At 35.8% G+C, this 27,987-nt stretch overlaps 2 protein-coding genes across 2 annotated transcripts in view; both read right to left on the reverse strand.

Moving 5' to 3' along the window:
- LOC145665965 (furin-like protease 1) overlaps positions 1-27,987 on the reverse strand; it is a 273,711-nt gene that overhangs the window by 241,787 nt on the left and 3,937 nt on the right. The gene's annotated exons all lie outside the window — the stretch shown is intronic.
- LOC145665715 (uncharacterized) lies at positions 26,051-27,353 on the reverse strand. Its single transcript, XM_081732863.1, has 2 exons — positions 26,788-27,353; positions 26,051-26,361 (listed from the first exon to the last, which is right to left on the reverse strand). Exons 1-2 carry the CDS (start codon positions 26,977-26,979, stop codon positions 26,119-26,121), a joined length of 435 nt encoding a protein of 144 aa, XP_081588989.1. The 5' UTR covers positions 26,980-27,353; the 3' UTR covers positions 26,051-26,118.

The raw sequence follows: 27,987 nt of genomic DNA on the forward strand, positions 1-27,987 counted from the left end.
ACTTCCATAGAGCAAAAAAGGTAAGAAATACCGAAAAGTGATGTGCTGACACGGATCAACGTCCAAAGAATGAATTTTCTCTCGATTTTTATGCATTTGTTTAAACGGGAGTTGGGAATTATCGTTACAAAACACTGATAGCATAATGGATAAACGGAAGTAGATATCGATAATCTGTGAAGGATTCAGTACCGAAAGAATGTGTTTCACTTCTGATTCTATTCCTCTATTGTATTAATGAAATGAAATCGAGTTTTACGTCCCACGGTTATGCCGGTTAGGCTAAAGGAGACTGTGATGATTAATGAATAAAACGGTGGAATGAAGAAAGTGGGAGAACTCCGAGGAAACCGACGCACACAAAGTTCACTTGGCGGGGGCTGGGATCGAAAACGGGACCCCAAGCACCAGAGGTGAACGCTCTATCACTGAGCCACCGCGGCCCCTCCTCTATTGTAATCGGAAGTTATCAATTAGCACTTGCAGTTTCAATATTAATCTCCATAGAGCAAAATCAGTAAAAGACAGCAAGTAATCCCTTTTCGATACGGATTCAGCGTCTATGGAACAGGTTCTATCTGTGATTCCATTCTCTATTGCAGCCAGTAGTTACAAATGCACTATTTGAAGTTTGAGTATTGAATACGCACAGCTTGCAAATCTATCATAGTCTTACCCTGTAAAACGAAAACTCGCTTGTTTAATAATTTTAACTACGTTGTGGAAAGCAATATTCTTTTTCTCCGTACTACGAAAAGAAAAATGTTCAACTTTATTGATACAAGGTACACAGAACGCCTACTCTTCTGCAACCAACCAAATGCCTTGATTATGTGGGTTGTATAAGCAACAGGCATACTATTTCCAAATAATTAATTTTATTGATTTTACAGCATGACTCAAACAAACAGAAAAGTAACCTAACAGTACTATTGTAATAACAAGTAAACACACAAACAAACTCCGGTAAATGTTTCTGTTTCCCTTCATTGTTATAGTTTTTGTTGTCATTCTAAAACTTAAAATCACACAGTGTAAACAAATATTTCCGACACAGTATAGAGCACATAATATGTATTTTGGTTTAGAGTTGCTGCAGAGTTAAGTTTCGTTACCATGTGTTGGCGACTAAATTATAAAGAATGGTCAATGGTTAACTTTACTGGCCGTGCACGATGCGAATGATTTATTTCGTCTACACTTTTCAATGCTTTTGCATGTATGTTCGGCGCATAGTTTTCCCCACAGGTGTCTTTAATTATGTATCCTGCTGACGGGACAAATTTGCTTCTCGTGTGTTCACCGGGCTTACATAAATCATAAGACTTTTGGGCGAGCCATTTTTGTAGCATAGCTCTCATGTAGTTTCTTTGTTGAACTTTCTGCTAGAACTAAACATGCTTCCGAGGTCTAGCTCTTTTTCTTTTCTTCCTGGGCATATTTCATTCTTTTCAAATCATGGCAGTTTCTTGGTCACAGAACGAAAGATCAAGAATTGAAGTTGGTTTCTATTCGGAAGCTTGTGAACAAAATCCCTTGAACACATATATATTGAGTTTTCTATTTCCTGTTTCTTGTTCATACCAAATATATACCTAGATATGAGGCATTCCATATACTAAGGGCGAACTCAACAAAATAATCTTCTATCAAGTAGTTATTATTATTGTTATTATAGGAAAGGAGGGCCAATGGCCAACTCCATGCAATTTACCTACATAAAAGTGCTTGCTGCCACATAGGTAAATACTATCACTTCAGGTAAATAATAATAATAATAAATAATAATAATAATAATAATAAATAATAATAATAATAATAATAAATAAATAATAATAATAATAATAGTCCCAATGTATGAGGACATATAAAGAGTACACAGTGTGGTGGAAGTTCAACATTATATAAAGAAGCTTCTGGTAAACTAAATACTTCAAGAATTAAAAAAAAAAAAAGTAATGCCTGATTCAGAGTAAGCACATTAACAGCTAAGATTACGTATTGCATACCACACAAGGGAAAATTTTCTTCAATTAATATACTATCTCATAGGTATACGTAGGGAACTGATTTTTCATTGTTCATATCTTAGGATCAATTAGATGGGTTGCCTCCATGAACGAACCTGATTCATAGTTTTTAACCTTCTATATCTTGGCCAAAATTGATTATAACCCATCAAGTAGTTTTTGAAATTTTATATCTCCCAGACTGACACACCGACAGATAGAGTAAATGTATGACTGTATAAAGGAATTTTTAGTAAACCAAACTGAAAAATGACTATGTTGAGTCTGTCCCTACATCGTGGTCCAGAAGTGGGCATACCCGTAATTGTACTTCTTCGAAGACAACGTTAATGGGCATTCTTATCTGGAGACGCTTAATGAATGGTTGGTGACTCAACTGGAAAAAACTGGTATCAAAGACGCTGTTGTGATACAGCAGGATGGATTACCAGCGCACTACGTGATTCACGTGAGCAATTACCGGAATCAGACGTTTCCTGGCCGCTGGATTGGAACAGGTTGTGCATTTTCAGCGGCTCCCTTTTGCCTGGCCTCCAAGAAGTCCCGATCTGACGACACCAGACAATGCTCTCTGGGGTTTCATAAAGCAACAAGTAAGAAACACTCGATATCACACAACGCAGGAATTACGAGCAGCTGTGGAACACACCTTCACCCTTGTGACTCCGGAGTACCTCCGCAAAACATCTGCGAGAACTTGGCACACAATTCAGCTGTGTTACGACATGGATGGTGATTATACCGATCTTTATGACTCTTAAGACTTCAAGGTAACTGTGTACAGACATTCTACCGTAACTAACACTATACTATTGAAACTAAAGGGGGGATACGCGCACTTCCGGGCCACCCTGTACTTTCCGGAACGCCTAATATAAGCTCGCTCGTCGCTATATAGTTAGCGCAAGCGCCTTCTCGGGGAGGGGATTGTATTCACAGTGAGGCTTCATATGTCTCAGGTCTTACGTTAAGATGTAAGTCCATGTCTCATATAGCCTCAGTGTTGAAAGGGACACTAAATTTCAAACCAATCAAATACCTAGACGATAACTAAATATTACAATAATTTCCTGTTCTGTACTATGCAGTAATGTTAAGTATGTTACTAGTTTTGAGATAACCTTTGTGTGGCATAGTACAATATGGATATCTAACGTATTTCTAGAAAGAAAAAAAGAAAAAAAAGCACAAAAGCGTTTGTTTCTCATACTTCTACGTAAGTTCTGAGCTTCTCAAAAGAACGTGATGTCACAGTCTCCAAAATTATACTTGTTTACTATTAGCTTATGCATCGACTTTCCACCAATTATCGCATAACCTGTGATTGGTCAATGTCATACAAACTAGAGGTGACGAAGGTATATTAGTGGTTTGACTGATTGAAGCTTTTCTCTTTGCAGCACCTGGCACCAAGATTATATAAGAGATCGGCCTACACATGCGATACGAATCATATGACCTTTCACTGTGAATTGAACCCGAGTCTTCCCGCCGAAGACGTGTACACTAATATATAGCCACAGGGAAATCTAACGCTCTGCGAGAACTTCATAAAGAGGGATCCCAGCTACTACTAGAGCTTTTATCCGAAGCAAGAAATCCTCTGGAAATCGAACCCAGGACTACGCAGTTTGAACGCTTGTCCATACAGCTGGTCCGTGAGGAAGTGGAAAGAGAGGATCAGTCCCCTGAAGCTTTCAGCTGTTTGTTGGAATGTATGTATGTATGTACAGTACGTATGGAAGGCGCGTTTAAGTCATCCCCCAAATAATTATTTAACATTAGCCCCTGTCCTAGTGTTCTGGTTATGGGCCTGTCACAAAGAGACATGTAATGAAGCTAAAAAGGGAAGTGGTACGGAAGACTACTTTTCGGTATCTGGATAGCACCATTAATGAAGGCACAAAGTGTGAACAAGATATACAAACAACGATGCTATTATTATTATTATTATTATTATTATTATTATTATTATTATTATTATTATTATTATATTATGTATTCTGCCTGTTAGCAGATCCTGGGACTAATTGTTTTTCTCTTTCTTTTCTTTTTTAAAATTAAGTTTGGGCCTGGAAATGTTTCTTCCATGTTTCTCGATCTTCAGATTTCTTTTCTAACTCCCAATATTTTCCTGTGTTTTTTTCAAATCATGGATCACTTGTGTTGTTCTTATTCCTCGATTCTCTTCCATCTTTTCTTCTGTAGCGGTAAGAAGACAATTTCTTCGCAAGATATGTCCAGTCCAATTGGCCTTTATAAGAACGATGGTGGCTAGAAGTGTCCTCTTCTCTCCTATTTGTTTTAAAACTTCTTCATTTCTTATTCTTTCTGTCCACTTTATCTTCTATTTCTTCTCTAATTTTCGTAACTCCCAAATCTCTGAACCGTACAGTCCAATACTCCATACATAGCAATCGACTAACTTCTTCCTAAGTCCAATATTAAACCTGCTAGTTAAGAGTGATCGTTTCTTGTTGAATGCTTCTTTGACTATGGCAATTCTTTACCTAATCTCTTTGGTGGAGTGTCTGTCGTCAAGGATGAAATAGCAAAATAAGTTTAGAAACAAGAAACTTTTAGATCCTGATCGAAAAGTTCATGTAATAGAAAATTCATCAAGTATTTCCAATACAGTTTTGTATTATGTAATACGTACGATCAGTGTTACACTTAGTGTATAAGAATATATATATATATATATATATATATATATATAGTAAAATAGATGTATTTCAATGTTTATATGACATTGTATGACTACGAATTTTGATTTTTACGCTCTCCAATGCATAACTGGCCTCTTTATTATTTTCTTTATTTTTTTATTTTTAGTGCTTTAGAAGTTCTCATTGTGTTGGTAATGACTAGGACCCAGAGAATTATGTAAACACATTTTTGCTGTGTTAGCTTTTCCGTTTTGAACCTATGTTTTGAAACATAGTCATCTCTGGTTAAACTTTTACATTGCTCATGAGCGTATATTTTTTCTACAACTGACTTTTCTGGTATTTTGATAGTTCATATTTTATTCATTTCTTAAACATACAATCGCCCACATTATACGACTAAATACATATTGCAAAACATATTCATGTTTATGTCACAACTGAAAGCATTTCTCATGCATAAAACAAGCACATTACAAAGCATTTGCCAAAATCATACCTAACCACCAGGGTCAAATATAGTCATTTCGTCTAACTCTACAATAACTGAAAATATTACGCAAAAGTTTTCAAACTATCAAATATATAAGCAAATAAATGTATCAAGTAGCAATATTAAGGATGCGTGTGTAGTATCTCATTGTTATTACTGGAATGTTAGATTATCATCTGTAGTATGTCAGGCGAGACAGAACGGAGGCATGTGTTGAAGTGGGTAGACGGTGACGATGCAAAACGGAAGACATCTCAGACTTACAAAGAGATCAAATTGTGGAAGTGTAGCTAGTTGGTATACGCGTATCGATCTAAGTATTAGGCGTGTCTCAAGAACATTGTCCATGGTAATGACATAATACGAACTCATGGCAAAACAACATCGGTAAAGAGTAATAATGAATGGAAAAGAAAATTCAAGGACAGGGATCGCCGACTACTGAAGCGGATTGTCACCAAGGGCAGAAAAGCAAATGCAGAAGTCAATCAGACGTGGAACAGCCTGTTGCGACAATCACAATCCGATGCAGTGATACAAACCTGAACATTCGGAGTAATGTTGGAGTTCCCAAATCACTGATCGCTCCCAACAACCACTTAGCGCGAAGAAAATAGTGCCGAGAACAAAGAAAGTAGAATGCCAATTATAGTCCAATGAGTCATCTTTCATGTTCATATTTCTCTAGCACAATATCCCTCTGAAAATCATTTGACACACATGTCTCTACTTTATCACAACTATTCTGCGGACTAATGGTGATCTCACACCGTACTAATCGGCAAAGTTGAATTTTCTTCAAGTGTTTTCAGTTATTCTGATAATTTATGTATAATCACGTGTTTGTACGTAGTCTTTGATTCAATTGTTCAACTCACAACTGGACCACATGTATCCCGATTGTAAGTTATATTGTAATGTTAAGATCTCACATAACCTGGTACTAGAAGGGATATGAAATTGCACAGATAAGAAGAAACCCAACAGACTACTACTTACGTTTATAGCATTTGCGCCTTAGTAAAAGAGAATCACAAATACTCAGCATCTCAAAAGTCCCCCTGACATAGGCTAACTCTGTTATTATGAGAGTTACAACAAAATGTAAGAGGGGAAACCGCCTCCAAATATGTTTTGTTTTCAATATGAAGTGAAGGAATTTTTTAAATCGGATGAATCGTTTGGGCTGTACATTCTTTATGCGTCCAGTGTTAAGTGAAAATGCAACTTGCCCTTTACCTGGACCCACATTTGAGATGGGGGCTGGCCATCGAGACGTTAACGTAAAAGAAAGTAACCTCATTTACTTATCTTGTGGGTCCAGCTAAATGGTAACATTGCATTTTCATTTACCATTGGGTGCATAAAGAGTGTACAACCCAAACGGCTCGTCCGATTAAAAAAAAAAAAAAAAAAAAAAAAAAAAAAAAAAAAAAAAAAAAAAAACGTTTAGATTGAAAACATCATATTTGGAGGTTTCCCCTCTTACATTTTGCTGTAACTCTGATAAGAACAGAGTTAGCCTATGTCAGGGGACTTTTGAGACGCCCTGTATATTGTTTACTAATTTTATCTGAGTCCAGTAAGTTACATGCTTGCAAGTAGCATTACTTAAATTAAAATATATAAAATTAAATATTTCATAGTTTTGAGTGATTTTAATATTAATATGTACAGTCAGCTACAAAATTCTTTCCGTTTGATGAAATTAGTTTTGTAAGTAATTTGAGAATGGAAGGACAGATTTGAGTACAGTTTTCAGTAAACTAAAAACAATTTAATTTTCTGTACGTTACCCATCACCGTTATTCCAAAAATAAATTTTACAAAACGGAAAGAACTTTTGTCGCTGACTGTACATACAATTACGTGGACACTAATCATGAAACAATCAGATATTTTCATTCAAAAAGGAACATAAAATAAATCGCTTCTGAAAGTTTTATTACTTTTCTTTGAAATATTCTCAATCGATTTGGGGATAATTTGTTTCGTCTGGAGGAAGGGATTTCCTAGACTCACCTCTAAATTTATTCTTAAAGTCATAATTACATGTGTACAAATATGGTTCATTAGCCATGAATAACGGTTTATATACAACAGAAAGAAAAGGTATTCTTTACGAACGATAACTAGAGAATTGAAGCGAGAGCTTTCTCATCTGATTTTGAGGATGAATGCAGCCGAGTGTTTGTTTTGTACTCATTTAACTCAAATTGCGGTGGAGGAGTTGAGTTGGTTTGCACAAGAACTGGGGATAAGCTAGCGAAGAAAATGCATCGTTAGAATCATGTAGCCCAGCCACTACAACTGCAACTTGTTCCGAGCCGAGCAAACCTCGTTAGAGGGGAAAATCGAGTTCTTTGGCTCGCTAGGCTGACTTTGGCGCTTAATTCACTTGAAGCTGGAGGAAATGACCCGAGGTTACAGCAAATGGTACCACTTCCAACGTTTTAGGACCCTATTTCACGAGGCATGTTTGTTGTTCTAAAGACCAGCACAGAAAGAGGTGACTAACATAGAAAAAGAGAAATAAATTTATCTAAAACAATGCTTTATCGTGTTTGGATGGCTGCTTATGGATAAATTTGTTCACCACTTGCCATGCTAGCAATATGTTTTTATAGATATTAACTTTCAGGTCAGTTTTGTTTTATTATTAAATAAATTTGCGAAGTAAAATTCTTGTTATTTTCCGTATTTTAAAGTAAGTAAATCGAAAAGTAGAATTTCAAGAATACAGCTAGTATATCTTACAAAATATAATGGAAAATGATAAGTATAGTGGAAAGTGATTGAAATTATACGTATGTGAAGTATTTTTTGCTCAGATCGCGCCTTTCAGTTTCGGCACCTGAAAGTTTAACCGAAACAGGGCTATCATCATTGCCATCTTCTTTGTTTATTATTTTTTCATCATTCATTTGTTTTCCATGTGAAGTATAGTGGAAATTGATTGAACGTTTTATTTATAACTTAAGAATGTCAATCACGTTCAGAAATTATACCGCGTGTATGAAAAGTAAAGGGCGATTGGCCAACTCAGTTACCTTTAAAATGTCAATCACGTTCAGACGTTATACGGCGTGTATGAAAAGTAAAGGCCAATAGGCCAACTCAGTTACACGTAGAGATACAAGAAAATGGAAAGAGAGGAAAGTTGTTGAGAATACGTGGTTTCCAATCTAAAACTGTGGAATTTCTCCAACCGCACTAGTCGATTGGACTCCACACTGGTAAAGTGACATACGTTTAATGAAAAAGTAACGTTTTCAGTTTAGCAGACTGTTTAAACGTAAGTAATGAGACGCAAAAATGATACGCTGAACATACACATTATTGTCTGTTGAAACAGAACATTTCAAACTCGTTTCACAACAATGTTGTATTGTTGGTATCGTGAGTACTTGAAAGTACAGCCTGCTGAACTGGCAACGTTGCTTTTTTATTTAACATAGGACGTCTTACCAATGTGGAGCCCAAACGGATGGTACGATTAGATTTTAAAAAAGCCATTATTTTAGATTGAAAAAACACATATTTCCAATAATTTTCTTCTCTTTTGTATCGTTACTCATAACGAAATTGGAATCGGCCCCGGGCTTTTGATGCACACGGTATCATAATATGATCATATACGGGAGCGATCAATAAGTATTTGCCTTCGCATAGAGAGTGCGAAGCCAGTAGTTTTAAACTAACACATTATTTGCCCTTTTCCACGTAGTCATCGTGCAAAGTAGCACATGTCTTCAAATGGTCTTTTGAATTCCACGGTCATTTTTTGTAGAAAGTGTCATATCGGATAGAAAATCAGCACTCGACAGTGGAAATGACCTCAGCATCCGAAGAAAAGCGCCTTCCTTTCAGTAGCTGCTTCATTAAAAAAAAAAAAAAAAAAAAAAAAAAAAAAAAAAAAAAAAGTGAGCGCGAAGTCAGGGTAATATAGCGTTTGGCTAATTCACTGGTCACCTAATTAAGCATTGTCGATTAACAGACCGGTATCTTTGCTGAGTATGCCACAGTGCTTTACCTTCAGAGTATCACGAAGTCTTTGCAACAAAACCTCTAAAAAAATATGCATATATATCCGTCACGCTATGACCATAGGTTAGGTAATCAATAAGGATTAGTCCAGAAAACTAAAAACACTACTTTCTTTGCAGAAGAATGCACAGGAGCCGTTTTGGGTGACTGAAGTAGAAATGCTTCCACTTTTTATTGATAACTTTAGTCCCTGTGTCATGATGAGATACCGAACATTCATCCATGGTCACAAAACGATCGTAAAAAGTCGTTCTCATTGGATGCATTGAAGGCAAATACTTCAAATGCACAATTAACATGTAGCCGTTTCTGTGAGCACAGTTCGACACTTTCTCTTACACCAGATCGTAAAAGCTATTGTATCTTGTATCCAGAAACATAAAAATTACATACGAGTATTAGTATATTCAGATATAAGTACATTTGCTACCTAAGTTTCATGCATATAGCACAACACTATGCAAACGAGGGCAAAAACTTGTTGATTGCTCTAGGTATCTAAACAATAAATAATATTCTAAGAAAATAATCCTACTCCGTTTTATAACATCTCCTAAACTGTGACCGTTCTATTTATAACTCTGAAGTTAAACAAAGAAGAAAGCGTGGTCCAACATTGTCCATCACTCTGTAACCTGTAGACTACTCTAGGATTCAAACCTTCTAGAACTAGAATAATTCAGCCGGATTGTTTAGTTATCAGATCAGAGACAGAGCAGTAAATTCTACTGTAAATTCTAGGATGCTATGTTTTTAAAATTCTAACTTTTCATTTTGGCTTATGATTAAAAAGATCATTAGGAAGAATGAAAGATGTTGTGAATCTGGGGCAGTTGTAGAGGTATGCGACTCTTCACTTATTGAACGTGCTTAATATTAGTCCTATGTGTTCTGTAGAGCAAAGAATTTAATTTCGTTTGCTGTTCATTATTACGGTAGATTGAAGTCAAAGAAATGGAAAAACATATTAGTAACAATCTTGCTAACATATTACAGATAGATAATGAAATGAGTAAAAGAACAGAAAAGAAACTTAACAGGGTTCCTGATATGCCTTCGGTGTGGGAGATCCGGCGTAGATTGCTATTCCGAGTATATTGGATTTGAACCTCGAGTTAAAATCTAATTGTTGCATATCGCCTAGGTGCTCGAAAAGGAGTACTACGATTCAAGCAAGAGTAATTTTAATAACATTCAAAAGAAAATTTGTGCGTTTTGTTCGAGTTTTATTTTATTTTGAATTTTTTCCTCATTAATTCATACAACTAACAAGTAAGTATCTGGATTTCTTTACCTTTGTATTGTAATAATATTTTTCATATACGGTGTATATTACAGTAACTTGATAGGAGTTATATTGTAGCTGTTTTGAAATAAGATGGTTACGACTTAATATATTCTTGAGAAATGGTGACCAAAAAAGTTTACCATACATTTAGCATTTGCAGTTTGAAAGGTTCTATTATTACTTTCCTAAATAGGTTTCCATTCTTGAATTTCATTACTTTCCTTCGCAAGACATGGTGGTTCTTCTGCACATCAAAAACTGATATTGCTCAAGGGCAAGAAATCAATTATAGGTAAATGAAATAGATACGCTTTCAAATGTAAGAAAATATTACTAATCACTAATATTTAGTTTTTGTTCTATTAATAAGGGCTTAGAGCTAGAGTTTCAAGTAACAGTAAAATATAATAAATAACTAGAATATTCAAATATAAACCAAATGTTACCTACATAAATAAATTATTACTAAAACTAAATTCCTCGCGTGACAGACCTTAGGGAGTCAGGGACTACCAGCAGGTTTGTGACTGCTTTTGGATGATGTGTGGTCAGCTCATCTGCTTCCCTAGCCGTTAATGCCGACTTTCTAGACGAGAGTTCGCTTAGTTTACCTCTAAATGCTCCAGTAGTTTTGATCTTTAATAGTATCGTTGCTAAAGGGGAATTAATAAAGTGACAATCAATTAATAAGAACACCTGCAATATCGAACTGCTTTAGAGTAAAATCGTGTCCATAGTTTATCATTTATATACCTAACTAGCTACGCGGAAAGAAAACAGACAGTATATTAATGTTGTGATCCCGCGTAGCGTAGTCGCTACCACTCTCGCCTTTGGTGCGAGCGGTTCGGTTTCAGTTCCCAGTGAGAACACTCGGTCGAAAAGGTGTTACAGCTTTTTCAGGCTAGCCATTCTGAGTGAGGTTTCCCCGGGTTTTCCTCACACCAGGCTCCTTCTCCATTCCTTCCTCTCCAATTTCCTGGGCACAGTGATCACCGAGGTACGTCATCCTTCATATGTACGACGGGGTAACATGGCCATAGATATCGAAAGCCCAGAAATCTAATTCCTAACCCTAGTACATTAGTATTATCATTAAAAGAAATGAAAGTACTTTGCATTTAATCTCTAGATACAACAATTTGCCCTGATTAATAGAACTGAAAATGGTAATGTTACAATAGAGTCAAATTAGAAAGACAGGAAAAAAAAGAAAAATTTCAATTTAATGTCCCCCGTTTATGCCTTTTAGGCTAAGGAAGACTATGATTAAAACAAATTAATGATGATGGAAGAATTGGTGGAATCAAAAGTGGGAAAACGGGAGCACCCCGACAAAATCCACGGACACGATGTTGTCCACCACAAATTTACTAGGCCGGGGATCGAACCAGGAACCTCACGACAAAGACAAGCGCCCTACCACTGAACCATCCTGTCCCTTCTAGAAACAGAGGAGTCGCCACTATATCAAACTTAATAATACACATCGGACTTCTGAAAAATAAACTTGATCAGTTTAGTTTCACATATCTTCCTCATATCATAAGCAAAAATCGGTACGATTTATACAAAAATCATGGTAGAAAATAACTGCAAAAAGTCATGCTTGTGTTTGATTGGCCAAATCGGGTCGTCAACAAATAGTGTTTTCTGACAGGCTGAGCTAGATATATAATTAGTTATTCTTATCCCATGACAGCTTCTTTTTTTTTTTAATCTAAAATACAAATAACATTATCCTGTTCTTTCTACTATGCAGAATAGTTTTGTGTCAGATGAAGGTAAAGAACAAACAGTTTCAGACATTTTGTGAATTTTGTTCTTCGTTTTACGTTTTGTCGTTTTAAATTCCCGATCAGAAGGGTTCTCCACTTCTTGATTGATTCATAATTTTGGGGAAAAGCTGCTAATAGAGAAGTAACAGAGAAAAGCCACCAGTAGAAAATTAATAATTGGAGAGGCACGACTAAAAAAGTAATAGGAAAAAGCTATGCAACAAATTTAACATATTTCCGTTTCTTCCTGATGGAACTATTAAATACTATGGGACGGTTTCAACAACGTTAAACGGTGTTAGTGCTTTGCAAGATTCACTCGCTTAGCTCAATTTCTGCATACCAAACGCATTTTTTCCTTGTAATATTTTCTTTTAATTTTCATGCAGTATTATTTTATGTGAAAGAATGTGGTGAAATTTCACGAACAGCTTTAACAAGATTCCTGATTTTCCTCTGTCGATTAATTCAGATTTTATTCTAGCTGGCTACAGAAATCTTGCTGCATTTAATGTGGAAGAAAGCTCTTTCCTTTTTCTTCGCTCTTTTCTTGACTGTGCCTGCTTTTAATGGCGTCATTCACTAAGTCATCATCAACTTTTCCCTTCTCGCTTCCCGTCAATGCTGCGTGACATATCCTTGGTGGGTCATTCCAGAACCCTCGGAATAGCGGCGCTGGGTGTACAAACATTCCTCCATACGCCTTCAGCCCCTGGGACTGCACATACCATCTCGTTAATATCTGCCATTTCGTCAGCAGTTTATGGATACTTATTTCAGGCTCTTAAGAAATACCGTGGACTCTTTATGTACCTTCCTTTTTGTTTATTTTCTACTTTTAATGTCTTCAAGGGTTGCTAACTCCAGTTTCGGAAATTGCAGTGGCACAATGTAATCGCAAACTATTACTGTTTTCATCTGTTACCACAGGATTCCTTTGGGAGTATGCACTTACTGCGATCTTACTTCTTTATACTACACTTACCAGAGAACAATGGTGCCAGAGTACCACCAAAGACGCCGGGTAATAGAATAACTGCAAGTTTTCTTATCAATTCTAAAAAGTAAACTCTGGTACAACAGCCCTTACGGGTCGAATGCCTATGAGCTAGCTGATGACAAAGAATTTGGGATGGTATGTGGTCAGCACATCGATTTCCCTCACAGTTAATGCTAGCTTCCTACTTCTTTTTCAAGTAGCTCCTGCAATACTAATCCCGTCTGCTGAGTTTGACTGGTCACAAACTTTCCTCTGACCAGATCTAGCACTGGTTGACTTCGCTGATCTTAAGAGAAGTAATATTAGAATGCAACTAGAACAGGGATGCAAATAACCACTCGCCGGGGGCGAGTGGTTTATCGGTGTGGGCGAGTATTTAATATACCGAAGGTAAATAAATGATTTCTATTGTGGTATGCGGGCTAATAGGTTTTTTGTTTTCTTGGGCTAGTAAAATTTTGTTGCTTATTTACAGCCCTGAGCTAGAGTTCGGCATTTCCTACTAATTATTGTACGTTTTAATTTTGAATGAACTTATCGAAACTAATTACCCCTATGCTTGTATTAATACGTATATGTGAGTAAAGCATAATGTTACTTTCCTTCTGTTATTATTATTATTATTATTATTATTATTATTATTATTACTACTACTACTATTATTATTATTATTTTGAACAATACGAACTGATAAACTTTCTTTTCCCCCATCTTCATTGTGTCTTGGAAGTAATCCACTAGCAGCTAAAATGCCGGACTAATGGACGTGCCGGAATAGAATTGAAATTGATATTAAATATAATTTCAATATTATGGTATATCTCATTTAAACATAATGAAATATTGTCTTTCATATTAGTAAACTCATATCATAGGGTATTTCGAAAGATTACGGACAAACTTTCAGAGGTAATTCTCATGTTACACTGCGGATTTTGAGATAGTAACCAACTTAGGACCGGTGAAACTTAAAGTTTTTCCAGGAACACGAACTTTGTGGCGCTCTCTAAAGAGGGCAATGCCATCGCGGACTGACCGCGCACTCTGTGGCGTTTTTGAAAAGTTTTTCAAAATGTCTTAGGAGTAAAAAGCTAAGCGTTGCAATCTTGAAATCTTTCCACCAACACGGTCGAGTGTTGATCAAAAACACATGCGGATTTCTGAAACAACATACATTTCAAAGTAATTTGTTTTCCCACTCCCTCTCCCGTTGTTGGGAAGGAGAACCGGAACCGGTTTCTGGTTTCAAAGCATGTGGTAAAGAATAGGAAGACTGTGTGCGGTAAAAGTATATGAATGGCATTCGAATTGTTACGAACTTATGAGTCTTGTATTGTTCCTGTGCTACCACTAACGAGGAGGAGAGTGAGTGAGTCCAGCATGCTGTGTCTTGTTCAGAAAATGGTGGTGACTTCAGAATTCTTTTCCATTATAAAAGTCTTTCTTCGATGCATAGTGTCTGATAAACATCGTTGCTCTGCGACAGTAGCGTAGCCAGGATGTGTGTTTGGGTGGGGGAAAAGTGCTGTTATAGGTACATATAGAAACATTACAAACAAAAAATATATAAACATAAAAATACATAAAAAATTACAAACATCAAAGTACATTGTCGGACCTCTTTGGGAGGGCCCGGCCCCTCTGGGCCCCCCTTCCCTACGCCACTGCTGTGCGTTGATGTACACCACAAAGTAGATGTTATTGGTAGTATTAGTTATAAGAAATACGAAATGAAATGAAATGAAACTTTAACGTCCCACGATTATGCCGGTTAGGCTAAAGGAGACGGTGATAATGAGAAATGAGTGAAATGGTGGAATGAAGAAAGTGGGAGGAAACGGGAGTACTCCGAGAAAACCCACGAGCACGGTATTTGTCCACCACAAAGTTCACACGGCGCGAGCTGGGATCGAACCAGGGACCCCAAGCATCGGAGGTGAACCCTCTACCACTGAGCCACCGCGCCCCCTTATAAGAAAAACGAGTCAAAAAAAAAAAAACTTTCGATGCACATAGAATTATTGCATATGGAACTAAAACCAATATTTTCATCTTCCAATGTAAATCACATTACACAGAATATCTACCTATATGTGCAATATACACTGTAGGTATGCGCACGAGACAAGATTTGTGGCTGTCTCGTCTTGAAAATGTGCTGTAAAAGTGATGTCTCGACTCGAAAAATGTATATTTCTCTACTGGAAGAGCCGTGTCTCGACTCGAATTTTGTCAGGAAAATCCTGTCTCGTCTCGTGCGCATCCCTAGTGCAATACTTACGTCAAGATGACAAGAATAGCACAGGACCGAAATGCCTGAAGGGTCCAGAGGCGTAGCCAGAAACTCGTCAAGGGGGGATTCACAAAGCATATTCTCTCTCTCTCTCTGTCTATATATATATATATATATATATATATATATATATATATATATATATATATATATATATATATATATATATATATATATCCAAACGCTGTGGGGGTAAGACACCCCAGTCATCTCTACGGGAGTTACAGGGGAATAATAAAAGTAAAGTATGTATGTGTATCCGTATGTATGTATGTAGGGGAGACCGGGGTATTCACGAACACTTAAGCTTTGATTATAAATAACTCCTTTGTTTTGAGAGATAAAACATTAACATTTCTTGTGTATAGAAAGCTTGGAGCTTTTCCTTTCTACTAAAATACAGAGGAAAGTCAAAAATAACATTTTTCAATAAATCAGTGAGATGTTTTAAAAATGTTCATATGTTCGGGATTGCCCCAGTGGTCGGGGTAATCCCGAACATACTGTTTACTTTAAACTTTCCTTTGCGAATGAAGGGAAATGCATTAAAATACATTAAAATTATACTGTAATTTAGTATTTTAAAACTTTAATAGGAATTATAATTACAAACATAACTCAAATTAATGAGAAATGTGTCCAGACCTCATTATCTTTGAAATTATTACACATAAAATCAATAAATAATAGGCTAAAGAAATGCAATCTTATGAAATAAATTCAGAAATAACGGTACATTAAGGAAAATATTCATTAAAATGAAAACATTATTTTGAACTGTAGAAATCACATATATACGCATTTATGTTTTCTCTCAAAGACAGTATTCTTTATTAGTCCAGTGTTGAAATGCGGTTAATTGGCTGAACAAAATTAGCTAACTGCTAATGAATGCTACTAGGCTAAATAAATGTGTAAAACACTCTGTGAATCACACACAGAGAAAAAAATGCAGCCTATGATGAAAGATCAGATATGTAAAATAGGATTACTATGAAATAATGAAGAAATAATTCTAAAAATAATAAATATAGTAAACTATTCTAATTAACAAAGCTAATAACGCTTAATACCAAGACATGATGTATTTCCCAAACCAATTTCATTAACGTATTACTTACATTTCAATAAGGAAAAACTATTTAAAAATTTTTGATAATTTATTTCACACCATTGGGCAATCCCGAACACTCCAGGTAATGGTGAACATTCTGTCTGTCGTTTCCCCATGAAGCGTCATTTTATTGTTAAAATTGAAACTAATTGTTGACTGCATACTGGCTAGTAAGATTACAAAAAACTAATGCTCAAATATAGGGAAATATATAGTCTTATCTGTAATAATATAGATAAGAGAAGAGCCAAGTTACGTTGCGCAGATTATTGAATCAATTTCATAAGTGAATCGACAAACACAACAAAACATCTTCTTCCTGGTAATCCACTCAATTGACTGTCATCAAATGTATGCTACACTTGTTCAGGTCTCTCCGCTAGCATGCAGCAAAATCACCTGTTTTCTTACAAGTTTCCTTCGGTGTAAACTTGGGTGTTCGGCATTACCTCAGTGTTAGAGAATATCCCGGTTTCTCCTATTCAGTCATGATTTCAGGGGGTGGTCCGGGGGAAATTTCCGTTTTATTCAAGTTTCCCTCTCTATATATATACATATACGAGGGCAGTCTTGGGAAGTAACGTAACGCAAGTAACGCGTTACTTTTTAAGTAACGTTTCCTAGTAACGCGTTACATTTTTTCCAAAGTAACTGTAACGGTAATGCGTTACAAATTCTTAAGTAACGTACCTAGTTTGCGTTACTTTTTTCGCGTTACATTTCGGATGAGTAACTACAATATACTGTATGTATATTTTTTTCGGAAACAAATGTTTCTTACCTGTAAGTGAATTTCTCAGAATGGAACAATGGAGCATGAACGATGGCAGTGAGTAACTACAATGTATGTATATTTTGTTTTTCAAAAAAAAAAAAAAATGTTTCTTTCCTGTAAGTGAATTTCTCAGAATGGAACAATGGAGCATGAACGATGGCAGTGAGTAACTACAATATTTACATAACAAAATATAGTGCCACTTGCTGTTTTTGGAAGATGAGGACAGCCTCAGGGAAATCACGTGTACTGATTGCAAGCACCTGGAAGATTTTGTCTTAGATTTTGACAGTTCCAAATCAATACATTCAGTGAGTGAACTACGAGTGCAATGGTACTGGAAGTCTATTTTACTTTGATTGATGTTGTTTTTATAAAGATGGAGAACGAAAATATTTTATTGTTCGAACATTTGAAAGAATACTTTTTCTTAAAAGCTGAAGATGATAGTGAACAGAATTTAAAAATAGTGCCCCGGCGGGAAATATTTATCAACAACTAGGGTACCATAATTAACGACATTCATTAAGGAATTAATATGAATAAACTGTGTTCTAATGAGCAGGCCTACTTTGTTGATGTAATGTTGATGGTATGTAATATTAGAGTTCTTTTAGATCAGTTTGCATATTCTAAAGTCCCGTTGATTAGAGTTTGGAACAACTAGCTTTAAAAAGCATGTATCGATTTTAGAGTTATTAGCAAATTTTGATTCACCCCCAGTTCATGTGTTCTCATTTTGTCAGTTGTGTAATGTTTCTCTATATTCTGTATTTTTAATTTTACATAGCAACATTGTTTTTATCATATAATTAGTTTAACAGAATAATAATAAGCAACCATTTTTTCTAACGCATAGGGATGGGCACAAGTCAAGCTAAAACTCGACTCGAATCCAAGTCGAGTTTCGAGTCGAGTCAATAGTAATATTCTCGAGTCGAGTTCCGAGCCGATTCACTGTTTTTGGCGTCGAGTTTCGAGTCGAGTCGAGCTTGATAAATGGCTCGCTCGTTTTAACTCGTTTTGAAACCATGGCCTGATTACACTGGAAAGCGAAAGCCATGAGAAATGTAAGCTAAGCAGCAATATGGAATACTTTTACTGTTGCTCACGAGAGGGGACACTGCTCGCATCTCCTCTCATCTCGATAGCGAGACTACAAGAGATTTTTTATAACAAGCTTAGCTCGGCTCGGCTTAACTGAGCCGATGGCTCGAGCCGGCTCGCTTGGTGTGAACCATCGGCTTGAGCTGGCTTGGTTGGGATGAGCCATCTGCTCGGTTCGACTCAACTTACTGAAGGGCTCTAGCCGACTTGATTGGGTGAGCTGTTGGCTTAGCTCACTTCTCGGTTTGGGTCGATAGTGAATGAGCTGTGAGCCGATATGCTCGAGTCGTTGACAATTCTAAACCTGGGCCGAGCAGTTTTGAAGATATTTGGCCAGTGCCATATAATTTTTAACAATGTTTGGCTCGAGCCCGAATACTCAACCTAGACCCTCAACCCAAATTCAGAAGCTCGTGAACAATGTCCTTGACTCCTAGACTTCACGACTTCCGAGGTTGGCAATCAACTACTTTTATAGTATTCATATATAAACCGTCTATCTTTCATGTTTATACACAGTGTTGTTAATAATAATAATAATAATAATAATAATAATAATAATAATAATAATAATAATAATAATAATAATAATAATAATAATAATAATAATAATAATAATAATAATATTAATAATAGCGGTAGTAATAGTAGTACGGAAAACTGAAGTAATAAAATTTTTTCACATATTCAAAGTTTCGGACCTAAAAGTAACGCGTTACTTTCGAAGTAAAGTAACAGTTACTTTTTTTAGGCAAGTAACGCGTTACATTTTAAGAGAAAGTAAAGTAACTTGTAACGCGTTACATTTTTACAAGTAACTTACCCAACACTGTACGAGGGTCACTACGAAAGTTTTGAGATATGCATTGTTGTGGTACAGTATTTGAATTCCAACAATTGCGTTCGGTAATGGTATCCAGAGCGAAGAAGCGAAGCAAGTTTCAACTTGCCTCGCTTATCGACGTGGCCGTATTGCCTTCACTTGTTTGTTGATGTGAGCAGTATTCGGCTGTCTAGAATGGAGCTCGAAATGGAACATTTTCGGGCAATGATCCTTTACGATTTCAAAAGTGGTTTGAACGAGACACAAAGCCTTGACCACTTGCAGGGGGAATTTGGGGACTTTGCTCCTTCCCGTGCTACAATTTTTCGGTGGTTTGGTGAGTTCAGAAGAGGCCGGACATCGGAGATGAAGAGAGAGCTGGACGTCCGGCAACAGCTGTGTCAGATGAAAACATTGCCGCTGTGGAACAAATGATTCGAGAAAATCCTCGAACAACTTTCAAGGACATTGAATCCTGACACAATGATTGGCGCACTCCACTTTGGTTACATAGCGCCCGTACGGAACTCTTTCAATAATTCTTGCATGAACACTTGAGTCTCCATCCGCAATGAATTTCTTATATCGAACGCCATGCATTTCTTCGCTCCTTTGGAAAGCTTCAACTATAATGTCAGCTTCCATTGACGAGGAAGATGAAGACCAATTTTTGTAGCATTTGTGATTGCTTGGCTGTTTTTTCTTAGATTCAGCTGAAGCGCACACTGAATAATATTTTTTCCTCACTCCAACAAATAACAGTTGCTTCGTCGCTTTTCTAACAACGCATGCCTGAAATATAAAAATTAGTTTTCCTATAGACCCTATATTGGAAATATTTTACAATATACAAAGTACAATATTACTCTTCATTACAATTTAACACAAATGTCTAAAAGAAGAAGAAAAAGTATAAAGAACAGAATGTGTGCGGCTATATACATATTTCTTGTTTTAAAATTATGTGAAACATATTTCACCATTTTATTGGTTATAATACTCCTTTTAGCACAGGGCTACAGAAGACACATAATTCTTTTAAAATGCCAAACGACTGTCATTTTGGTTTGTTGGATCATGCTGATTCTCACATTTAACTCAGATATTGTACATACTCACTTTTGTGCCAAGTTTGGTTCCGGTCGGTTAAAAAAATGTAAAAATTACGATTTATAAAAAGTTCCACCCGTTGTCCAAGATATATGTAGCGTGTGCAGGAAAAACAGTATGTCAGAAAACAGTACGTTTTTCAGAACATGCTTTTTTCCCCTCTCTGATATATAATGAAGCACATATACTATAATTTTCAAGACTTGATTATTCAATTCAGGTTTAGAATTAACTTACAAAAATTGGACCAAAGTAGGGAACCAGTTATAGATATCAAACATCGATTTATCTCATTTTGGCGAATTTCTAACATACTCGTTTTCCTCCGTACGCGAGATGTATGCAACTAAATTTTACGCCAAATTTGGTTCTAACCCGTTAAAAATTACGGCAGTTATCTAGTTCTAAAAAAAAAAAAAAAAAAAAAAAAAAAAACATGATATATATCGACCCTCTCAAGAAGGTGGTATCTACTTGGAAAAAATCCTGAGAAAATACACATATCCAAGAGAAATAAATATACCTTTTGGCACACTGCAACAGCAGATGGATTTCTCAGAAAATTTTAAAAACAGACGCTATTTTGAACGTTTCTCGTCAGGTTGTATTTCTTAAAATAGTACGACCGGTGTGAGAATTATCAGGGAGGAAGGAGGGGGGAATCTTCCTGTGCAGGATTAGATAGCTTCCATAAGTTTGAATTTCCTCATGTTAATTTTCTCGGTTGTGCACTTTATCTCCTTTGTAAAATGTCCTCGCACACTGAGTCTGGCATGAAGTAAGTATGTATATAATACTGGCCCGTTTTATCGATGTCCCGTATAATTAGCCTACAGGAAGTCAGTCACATACATTTTTCATTGTTTTGTCAAATACACTGACAACAGTTACACATTGATGTTTTCTTTCTTCCTAATGTTACTCATATTCAGTTATTTCCTTCATAGCTTCCTATTGCGAAGGGACAATCTAAAATGTCTCTTATAAATAAACAATAAAAATTAGTTACAGAAATTATTCTGCAAAACTGGATATCATGTTTTCCTTTGAAAATTTTATTATTATTATTATTATTATTATTATTATTATTATTATTATTATTATTATTATTATTATTATTATTATTATGTCCGTGTCTCAAAAGCCCATGTAGGTAGTAAAGCTTTCCGCGTAATCCCATCACTGAGAAAGTAGCTCAGACTTTACTTTTCAATGTAATACCGAAGATGATGGAATCATTTATCTGACCGCGTTTGTGACAGAAACTAGAAAACAGGTCTCTGCTCTTAGATTTACTTCGTGGCAGCTGTTTGGACTTCATCGTTTCGCGAGGATCTTCTAAAAATACACAACAAAGAATCCTTTCCTTGAAAGTTACAATGTCAGTGAATAGCTTGTCAAGAGGTCAGCCACCTTCCACCCCAAAAGAGAAGACGCCCTCTTCTCCCCTCTTCACCTCGTTGAGAAAGGACGCCTCCTCAGTAGGTAATAGTTTGTGACGTCACTAAGCATTTATTCCGGGTTTGAAAACAATTTCTTTGTGTCTGACTAGGCCAGAAAAGGAGTTTTCTGTCCCTATTTGTTGAGTGCTGTATATTGAGCAAAGCCTTAGCTAAAACTGTTACTGGAGTGAGGCTGTTTTTATTTGCGTAAAAACCAGCCGAACACTTGTTTCTCCATATCAATGAAATGTTTATACCTATATTATTATTATTATTATTATTATTATTATTATTATTATTATTATTATTATTATTATTATTATTATTATTATTATTATTGACTTCTCTCTAATAGACCTCACATGGATACATTGGTATTAAAAGAATTAGGAAAGATACGAAAACTAGTCCGAAACTGATATGTAATAAAAGTCATATAATTCTTAACTTTGCAACTTACAGCAGCATGGCGAAAATATTTGGTATTATGGTTTCATATTACAGCTCTAATGAGCAAAGAGAAAGAAAATTATGGTTCTTGTTATATACATACGGTACCATAGTATGGTGGGAACAATAATAATTCTTATAATATACCAGTATGCTATTACAAGAATTTTCGCACTAGAAGGTGATAGTACCGTATATTTGTAGCACGAATCATAATTTCTTTCTTCGTACTCATATAAAGCTGTAATATCAAACTATAATACTGCATATTTTCGCCAGTTACTAGCGTTTTTGTTAATAATCAGAGTTACATAATTTATTGCTAATTTAAAAATCGCTCCGAATCATGGTGGGTGGGAGTTACATCTCCGGAAGTAGTTTCGGATTACGTCTTCAGAAGTACAAATTCTTACTTACAGGTAACTCACACTGGCTCTCTTCGCGTCAGTTGCATAATAAACAGAATATGTAGAGTCTATATGAAGTGATAATAACCACTGTTGTCCAGTTTTGTGAAACTCACGATAATAAACAATGGCATAAATGGAATTAGAAAAATACAGAATTTAGACTAGTGTAAGACGCCGATTGTGATAAGATTGCACAGACATAAAGAACATCGAAAAAGAAGCGACACCTGTTATATATATATATATATATATATATATATATATATATATATATATATATATATATATATATATATATATATATATATATATATATATATATATATATATGCATATATCGACCAACAAGCACATTGAAAGTATCAAATGGGGACATAAAAATGGGGTCAAAATGAGATTATGTGGAATATAGCGAGAACGAGAAGAGATATCAGAAAAGTTTAAATGTACGAAATACTACCCATAGTCGACGCATTTCAATGAGGTAGTAGGCACCCATGAAAAGAGAGCAGAACATCCGAAAATGGACAAATCACGTGTACAACATTGTCACAATGTGTTGCGGAAATGAGCGAAAAGGGTGATAAGGAGCAGGAAGAAAGAAGAAACGAAAACAAAAAATACCTGTTTTTGCTTTGGGTGCATGTTGCCCGTATGCGAAAGAGACGCAGATTTATCTCAATGCCCAAAGATGGGATAACACGCAGGAAGGATGCAAACGCCGTTCATATAGACAGCCAACGAGACAGCACTGCTTGGTGGGTTGCATATATCGCGTAATGAGAACAACGATGAGATGGATGTTGGAAACGAAAATGTGTGTAGGCAGTAGTAACACAGAAACAAAATTGTTACTATTACTGTTATGTTGTACGCGTATTTTCGTAGTGATGTAATGTTGATATTCATGTGTGGTAATGATATTAATGTTGCTGTTTATCTTACGTATGTGGACCACCTGCGATTACGTTCTACTGTGATATGAATTTTTGTTTCCATTACCCGGTGTATCACAATCAGTGTGTTACACCTGTGTACTAGGGATGCGCACGAGACAAGATTTGATGCTGTCTCGTAACGAAAATGTGCTGTAAAAGTGATGTCTCGACTCGAAAAATGTATTCTTCTCTATTGGAAGAGCTGTGTCTCGACTCGAATTTTGTCAGGAAAATTCTGTCTCGACTCGCCTCGTGCGCATCCCTACTGGGTACCCTACCTTGTAAGTTAATAGTAGAACAACTTACCACTCCAGACATGGGCGGCGATAAGGGAGGCACGAGGGGGCAGCTGCCCCCCCCCACTTTTTGAAGTGACGTCCTAATTTATATAATTTCATTTGGAAATGTAAACAGGATGTCCACACAATTTGGAGAAAATATCTGTGACTTTTCCCTTACTTTCCATGACGAAAGTTCCAGATTTCCCTTACCCCTGAATAACTTAAAAATATAGAAAAAAGGAAGAAACCCCAGCCTCCACACTTCCCATAGTTGGCATTGTTCTCTTCCGCTCCTGTTTTTCTTTTTTTATTTTCTTTCCAAAGGAATGTAAATTTACAAACATATGCATTAGGTCGATATTGATTAGGCCTACATATTACACAAAATGTAAAGTTACAAACGAAAGTGTGCAGTATACAGAGTACTTAAGGTATAAAAAATACACATTATAATACCAATTACACAGCATTATAATATTGCCTAAAAAACACACACACACATTATGTAACACATACTTTTGCTGGTGCAGTTTAAATGCAACCCATTTAGAAATTTGTTTTCATACTTTCTCGCATAGTTTTCTTCTCATTGATCTGAATATCCTTGTCTTCGCAGGTTAATTTTCTTTTCTTCCTCCAGCTCCTTTAGTTGTTGCTGAATCTTCCGTTTCTCTCTCCTCTTCTCGTCTCCAGCATTTATTTCTCTTTTCCTTTCCAAATACACCTGATATTGTCTCATTGGACTTCTCACTGAATTTATCATGCCTCTTGTAATTGTTAATCCTGATGATCCACCTATTCTCATCACAGAATCATATATGATCCGTTGAGCCACCAGAGATTCTTCTTGTAAGTTCTCAACAATGAGAATTTTATTTATTGTGAAACCACTTTCAAAAAATGCGTTTCCGTGAAAGAAGATAAAACACAATTTCATAACTGACCATAAGTCAACGAAGTTCTTCCCATTTCCTAAGACTAAGTAAAAAACTCATCAAGTCGAATACCATCTCTGTCATTGGCTATGAATTCATTCGAGTGTTCCTTAAATTCTTCAGTCTGAGCTTTCACTTTGAGCCGGAGATACTATTTCTTCGCGTTCTCAGCTACTTATCCAGATATTATTTTTGCACCATGCAATTCTTCTAGAACAGCTTCTACCCTTTTGAGCAAATATGCCAGGATGCACTTAGATATGTGTTTCTCGCAGAAAATTAGTTTCAACAACTATATCAGAGAATACTACCGCCTTCAATATCATTATTGAGAACACTACATTTTACATCCAGTAACAGGAAAGAAATCAACCCTATTTCATAAATTCAGTAATTGAACAATGGACCTAAATCGATTTTTCCCTGACTTTCCCTGACCAATCTGCCATCTCCCTGACTTAACTTGATACATTCCCTGACCTCTCCCTGACTTTCACTTATTTTCCAGAATGTGGACACCCTAGTAAAGGTTTCGTATGTATTACTGTTCCATAGAAAAATATGGTGCCATATGATATTTGCCGTTGCGTGAATACGTATTGGATATTTGTCTTCCCGTGGAGTTAAGAAAGCTACAGGAATTGCGTTTTAATTGCAATTCAAAGCAACTAATATTGCAATTGCATATTTCTTTAAATGTCATAGCATATGCTTGCAGTACTTATTGTATTTCATTTTTTAAGAGTAAAAACATTGATTTAATGGCATGTGTGGAATTAAAAGTATAAGTTGTTCATTAATTCTCAGTTTCAATATAACTTCTGTAAAACAAAGCGTCATTATTCATTACTATGATTAATATTATCCCTTCTATTTATTTGTTTTGCAAATTTATTAAATAATCTGATCGCACAATTTTCCAGACAGAATTTTAAGATGTTCATGAGCAAGAACTCAAATCTCTTCTTACACTTTCGTTGTTTAAGACTATAAAGAGCTACTACCTACCTGTATTGCTCTCATGAATTTACTTAATAAAATAGAAATACGATATACAGCATTTTAAGTGAAAAAAGATAGTATCCTATTAGTTATACAACCTTTCATCAAACAGTGTTAGAAACAACCAGGAAATCTAACATTGATATACAATTGTTAAGATCATGTCTTGCCCCCCCACTTTTAACGTCCAACCGCCGCCACTGACTCCAGAAACTGCATTATGTCCATGACCATAACTCCTTTCACTCCAGCCACCATCAACGTACACTGTTATGTATGGAACACCATCGGGGTCAACAGGTCCCTTCTCGATTGCAATTTGTCTTCCTTTTTCTCCATTTTGTTTCATTTGAGACCATAGACTATCAGCCCAAACCTGCAGACAATTAGAAATAGAAAAATAAGGATGACTTCCTAGCACAAACTTAGTCGAAAGGTTTGTGACATAAATCCAAAATGCGTTGAAGCAATTTTGGTGTCTTTACTGAAAATGTAAAATCAACTACATATAAATAAATACAAATAAATAAATAAATAAATAAATAAATAAATAGAAAAATAATTTAAACTTTGGAACTACAATTCCAGTTTTCCATTATAATTTAAGAAATGTAAGTAATACAGATCTAGAAAGACAATTGCAAACGTAGTAATTATAATAAATTTTGAATGTTCAAATTTACAATGTTGTAGGCCCAAAATAAAGTTTAAGGAAGTATTCTAGTTTTCTCCAGAATGAGTTATTGTTAGAGGGAAATTGTAAGCCTATTCTTATTGCATATCAAACAAATGTATTACTTACCGTTTCTAGGTGCTGTTCAGTTTTACTAAACAGATCATTACTCATGCATGGAATGTTCATTACACTGAGTAGCTCCTGAAGATGGGAATAACCACTTCCAATTGTTAGAGTACCCCAAACTGCACTTTCATTTATTGTCATAACTTTTGACCTGGGAGTTTCTTCAGTTGAATGACTATTTCTCTGTTGCATACCCTGCACTTGAAATTGATATAACTACGGAGACCAAACTCAGATTTCTTGGTAACTTCCGTTTCAGGCTCGATAACATAGAATGGTTCGATTTCGGTACTGTGGAGGAAAAAGAACTCAATATGAGAATAAGAAACTTTCCCAATTTTATCATAAAGACACAAAATGAAATGTCTATAAATTAATAATCACAATCCGAAATTTAAATTTTAAAATGATTTATTTTTATTACTTAATCTGCTCTTATACCTTCCCTCCATGGGCGCCCTAAGGGGGGACGGGGGCACGGTCCTCCCTTGACTCACGAAAATGTATAATGTATAGACCCAGCATTGCGACCCGGGGTTGCATTTTTCCCCATTCCACCAGCTCCAACTATACGCCCCTCCCAGAAAATTTTCTTCGGGAGTCGTTACCCCCTCCCCTTGTAACAAAAAATAATCATATCGCAGACCCGCCCTCTCTCCTAATCTGATTACGTAATAACTCCTTTGTACGTACAAAAGTATTCTGTGACAGTCTTTGTATGAACATTTAACTTGTTCATATACAAAGTTACTTTCTTAACAGGATATAGTTCTCAAACAGATATCCGAGTCCGGTGTGAACACACCACTGTCTACATACGATATGTAAAACGTAGTGCTGTAATTTTACTACATAGCTGTTCTCAGTAATATAATAAGCATATTATTATTATTAATTTTAATTATTATTATTATTATTATTATTATTATTATTATTATTATTATTATTATTATTATTATTATTATTATTAGTTTTGAAAGAAACATAATTCTAATCTGCTTTTTTGTGTAGAAAATATATAAACTATTAAGTAAACATCCTTACCTCATATTAAAACTATCTTCCTGCTGAAAACTTCTAGAAGAGCTCGTAGATTCTTCACCGATGTCTTGGTCTGTCCGAAGGCTATTGTCTCCCTGTAGTGGAGTATCTTCCAAATTCTCTGTAACGGCATTTACCGGTACATTATCACATTCAAGT

The sequence above is a fragment of the Thermobia domestica genome, chromosome 12, assembly GCF_964235325.1.
Source record: "Thermobia domestica chromosome 12, izTheDome1.hap1.1, whole genome shotgun sequence".
Classification (NCBI taxonomy): domain Eukaryota; kingdom Metazoa; phylum Arthropoda; class Insecta; order Zygentoma; family Lepismatidae; genus Thermobia; species Thermobia domestica.

What these genes read in the sequence shown, in the direction of transcription:
- LOC145665715 (XM_081732863.1), bottom strand. Translation starts at nt 26,979, where the DNA reads ATGCAACAGAGAAATAGTCATTCAACTGAAGAAACTCCCAGGTCAAAA. An exon ending in CTGAACAGCACCTAGAAACG is followed by an intron (nt 26,362 to 26,787) that starts GTAAGTAATACA and finishes AATTGTCTGCAG; the next exon opens with GTTTGGGCTGATAGTCTATG.